General features: G+C 32.7%; 1 protein-coding gene across 1 annotated transcript; it reads right to left on the reverse strand.

The window, feature by feature from the left end:
- Window positions 1-1,095, reverse strand: LOC129296321 (protein LURP-one-related 8-like). The gene is made up of 3 exons (XM_054934913.1): window positions 773-1,095; window positions 548-590; window positions 1-512 (listed from the first exon to the last, which is right to left on the reverse strand). Exons 1-3 carry the CDS (start codon window positions 968-970, stop codon window positions 130-132), a joined length of 624 nt encoding a protein of 207 aa, XP_054790888.1. The 5' UTR covers window positions 971-1,095; the 3' UTR covers window positions 1-129.
- Between the last annotated feature and the right edge of the window lie 2,072 nt (window positions 1,096-3,167).

A 3,167-nucleotide genomic window follows, 5' to 3' on the forward strand; every position in this document is an offset into this window, starting at 1 on the left:
TGAAACAGAAGTCATTAAATCACTCATGATTAAGAGCAAAGTAATAAGCCATGCCTGTTCTTGTAGGAAGGTTGTACTTATACATGACATTGATGTGTGTGTGCGTGTGCGTGTGCGTGTGCGTGTGTGTTAAGAACACAAGAGAGGAGTATAGTAGTGCTTATTATGGATGCGATCCAAGACAATGACAAAGGCCATCATGAGTTGAGGTTGAAATCCAGGTTGAACAACGAGGTTGAAAACATCATCGCCAAGAACAACCGTCTTGTTCTTCACTCTCTTCCTAGAAATCCTGGCAGCGATCTCTCCTTGGCTGTTCCTGATCACGCAGTTTCTCCTCCTGAAACATCCTTGTACCTTGAAATCCGGTGTGTCATCATGAGCCTTGCAACCTGATGATGATGATGATGATGATGTTGGTCCCATGAACACCTGAGCTTCTTCTTCATCGTCCCCTGATCCTCCATTAAACACCATTGACCCACTTGATCTCATGCTGAACAACGCTTTGGCTTTTCGCCTCTCTCACTGCTTTTTCTTCTTCTGCAACATCCTTCTCCTCTGTATGCATGCCACTGCATGCTGAATATCTGTCACATACATACATGCATGCATACATAAGACATAAGACATAATCATTTGTTAATATCAATATGAAAGTCTCTCTCTCTCTCTCTCTCTCTATATATATATATCAAATGGCTTTAAACTTTCATGAGTTATACTAAATAATAGGCCCTTGTTCTTCAGATTCCATATGATATGGTAATACCTGAGGCTTGAGGGTAAGCAAGGCGTTGCCGGCGGCGTCCATGAGGATGGCGGTGGAGTTGTTTCTGGAATAGTTATCGACTCGGAAAGCTAGCTTTCCATGGTGATCGAAGACGGTGAAGCCGTCGGTGCCCTGGAAGGTCATGGTGGATCTCTTCCACACCGTGAGAACATACGGATGAGTCTTCTCTTTGGACATGGACTGATCCGCCCTTGATGATGATTATGGCTTGGATGAATTCTGGACATGGCACAAGGAGAAGAAGAAGAAGAACAAGATATACACACACACAGAAGATGATGAAGCTAAGACTCCGGTTTTGAGAAATGAAAGAGTTGGGATGTATATATATTGCAGATTGCAACCTCATCGTCAAGCTTAGGAGAGTTTATATAAATTAAAATATGTAAAATTGCAGTAGTGGGCAACAACGCCAATTTATTTTCCCAAGTAGGTCCCTACTTTCTGCCACTAATATCGATTTTGCTGCTTATGCGCGGTTCCTTTTCAATATTTTCTCTTCGTAATTAGTACATGTCTCTCTTTTAATTACATGGATGTCTCTGTCTCATATATATATAATTATATTTTCTTAGGTGACAGAGCCATAAGAAGGGATCTAAATTTAATGCGAGTGTATTGCATTTCAGTTATGGTGGGTGTTTGGATGATGAATATCTTTAAAAAGTTAATTTTCTAAAGAGTTATACAAGCAGTACTCATATTTTGATTAAATTAAATCAATTATGAACACAAAAAATGAATTATGAAAGTCCAAAATGTAGTGTTCTCATAAGCAGCTCCCACATGTTTTTGTGTTTGATTAAATCAATTATACCTGAAATCATGCTTATAACTCAATTTTATTTAAACTCTGTTTTACCTAATTCTCATCCAAACATGCCCCTAAGTCTGATCTCAAAAGTTAATGAGCTCCTATGTGCAGGGTTAGGTTTCCCTACTAATTTTTGGTTCTGTTTTCTTAATCTGTATGCACCAGGCATCACATTTTTTAATACATTAGGAGGTTCGACTCCTCATATTCTACCCACACTCTCACTTTATTCTTAGTCGGAATGAATCCTCTTAAATCGAGAATTTGTAAATTTGCTATTTAAAAAAAAAAATAATAAAATCCTCTCAAATTATATAAATAATAATTTAGTCTCTGTTAAATATCATAATTTTACTGAAATTTTTAAAGACTTCTATATTAATAATTTTAAATTGAAAAGATCATTTTACATTTATTGACAAGTTGTGATTTCTTGTTCAATATTTTCAATTCTTTGAATAAATTTATTATTTTTAAACAAAGTTGTGATTGAAGTTTATTATTTGAAAAACTTATTCCTCAATAACAAAAATTATACTTAATAAATTGTGATTTCTTATTTAACTTTTACACTCACAGAATAAGAGTTATTATTTTTTTAAGCAAAGTTGTTATTGATCATTTTGAGATTGAAATTACAATTGATAAATTGTGATTTTTTATTTAATTTCTTATTCACAAAATAAAAACTATTATTTCTTAAACAAAAGTTGCATTTGTGGTTCTTTTTTTTTTTTTAAATAAGGGTATAATGATCTTTTTATTTTAATATTTATTAACACAAAATCTCTAAAAATTTCAATGGATTATGATATTTTGAGGTACTACGTTATCATTTATATAATTTAGGAAGATTTTATTATATTTTTTCTAAAATAAATAAGATTTTATGTTTTATAAAATACTAATAAAATAATAAAAATATTTAAAAAAATAAAATATCAAAGAAATTCATATGTTTTAATTTTAGAGGATTTAAATTGATCCTTATCAAAAAAACTAGTTTTCAAGATGGCGTAAAATAGACACACACCAATATATATATATTGTACGAGAATGAGCAAGACCATTTGACCTGAAGACAATGACAGAGGAGCCAGGGGACTGGTTGGGATTATGTCCCTCCAAGTTTTGGAATTTTTTTTTTTAATACATTTACACTTTCAGTTTTCAATATTTATGCCAACATCGGATCAGCCAACTGTCAGCACCTATTTGAATGGTGTATGTATACCTCTCCCAAGAATTTAATTACTACTGTATACTTAGAGTTTAAGTTCAAGAAGTCCAGTTAAGCTGAATCAATCATTAGCCAGTTGATTCAAGTACCCGGTACTTACATATATATGCTTATATATATATATATATATAGCATAAGGAGTAGATTTCGCCGACAATAAAAATTACCCCTCTCAAGATATGAAAGGCAAATGATAGATCTCTTATAATTAAATTGTAACATACACAAGGTTGATATTGAATTCCCAATCACTTATTTAAGTAACGAAGAGTACACTTATACATACATGCTTTTTAATCTACCCATCAAATAAATGAAAA

This window comes from Prosopis cineraria, unplaced genomic scaffold (genome assembly GCF_029017545.1).
Source record: "Prosopis cineraria cultivar Desert tree isolate PC_DT_omini unplaced genomic scaffold, ASM2901754v1 PC303, whole genome shotgun sequence".
Taxonomy (NCBI): domain Eukaryota; kingdom Viridiplantae; phylum Streptophyta; class Magnoliopsida; order Fabales; family Fabaceae; genus Prosopis; species Prosopis cineraria.

Excerpts from the sequence above, each read along its gene's own strand:
- LOC129296321 (XM_054934913.1), bottom strand. The coding sequence starts at position 970 with ATGTCCAAAGAGAAGACTCATCCGTATGTTCTCACGGTGTGGAAGAGA. Across the intron at positions 591-772 it reads TGCTTACCCTCAAGCCTCAG|ATATTCAGCATGCAGTGGCA; the intron begins GTATTACCATAT and ends TGTATGTGACAG. Across the intron at positions 513-547 it reads ATACAGAGGAGAAGGATGTT|CCAAAGCGTTGTTCAGCATG; the intron begins GCAGAAGAAGAA and ends AGAGGCGAAAAG.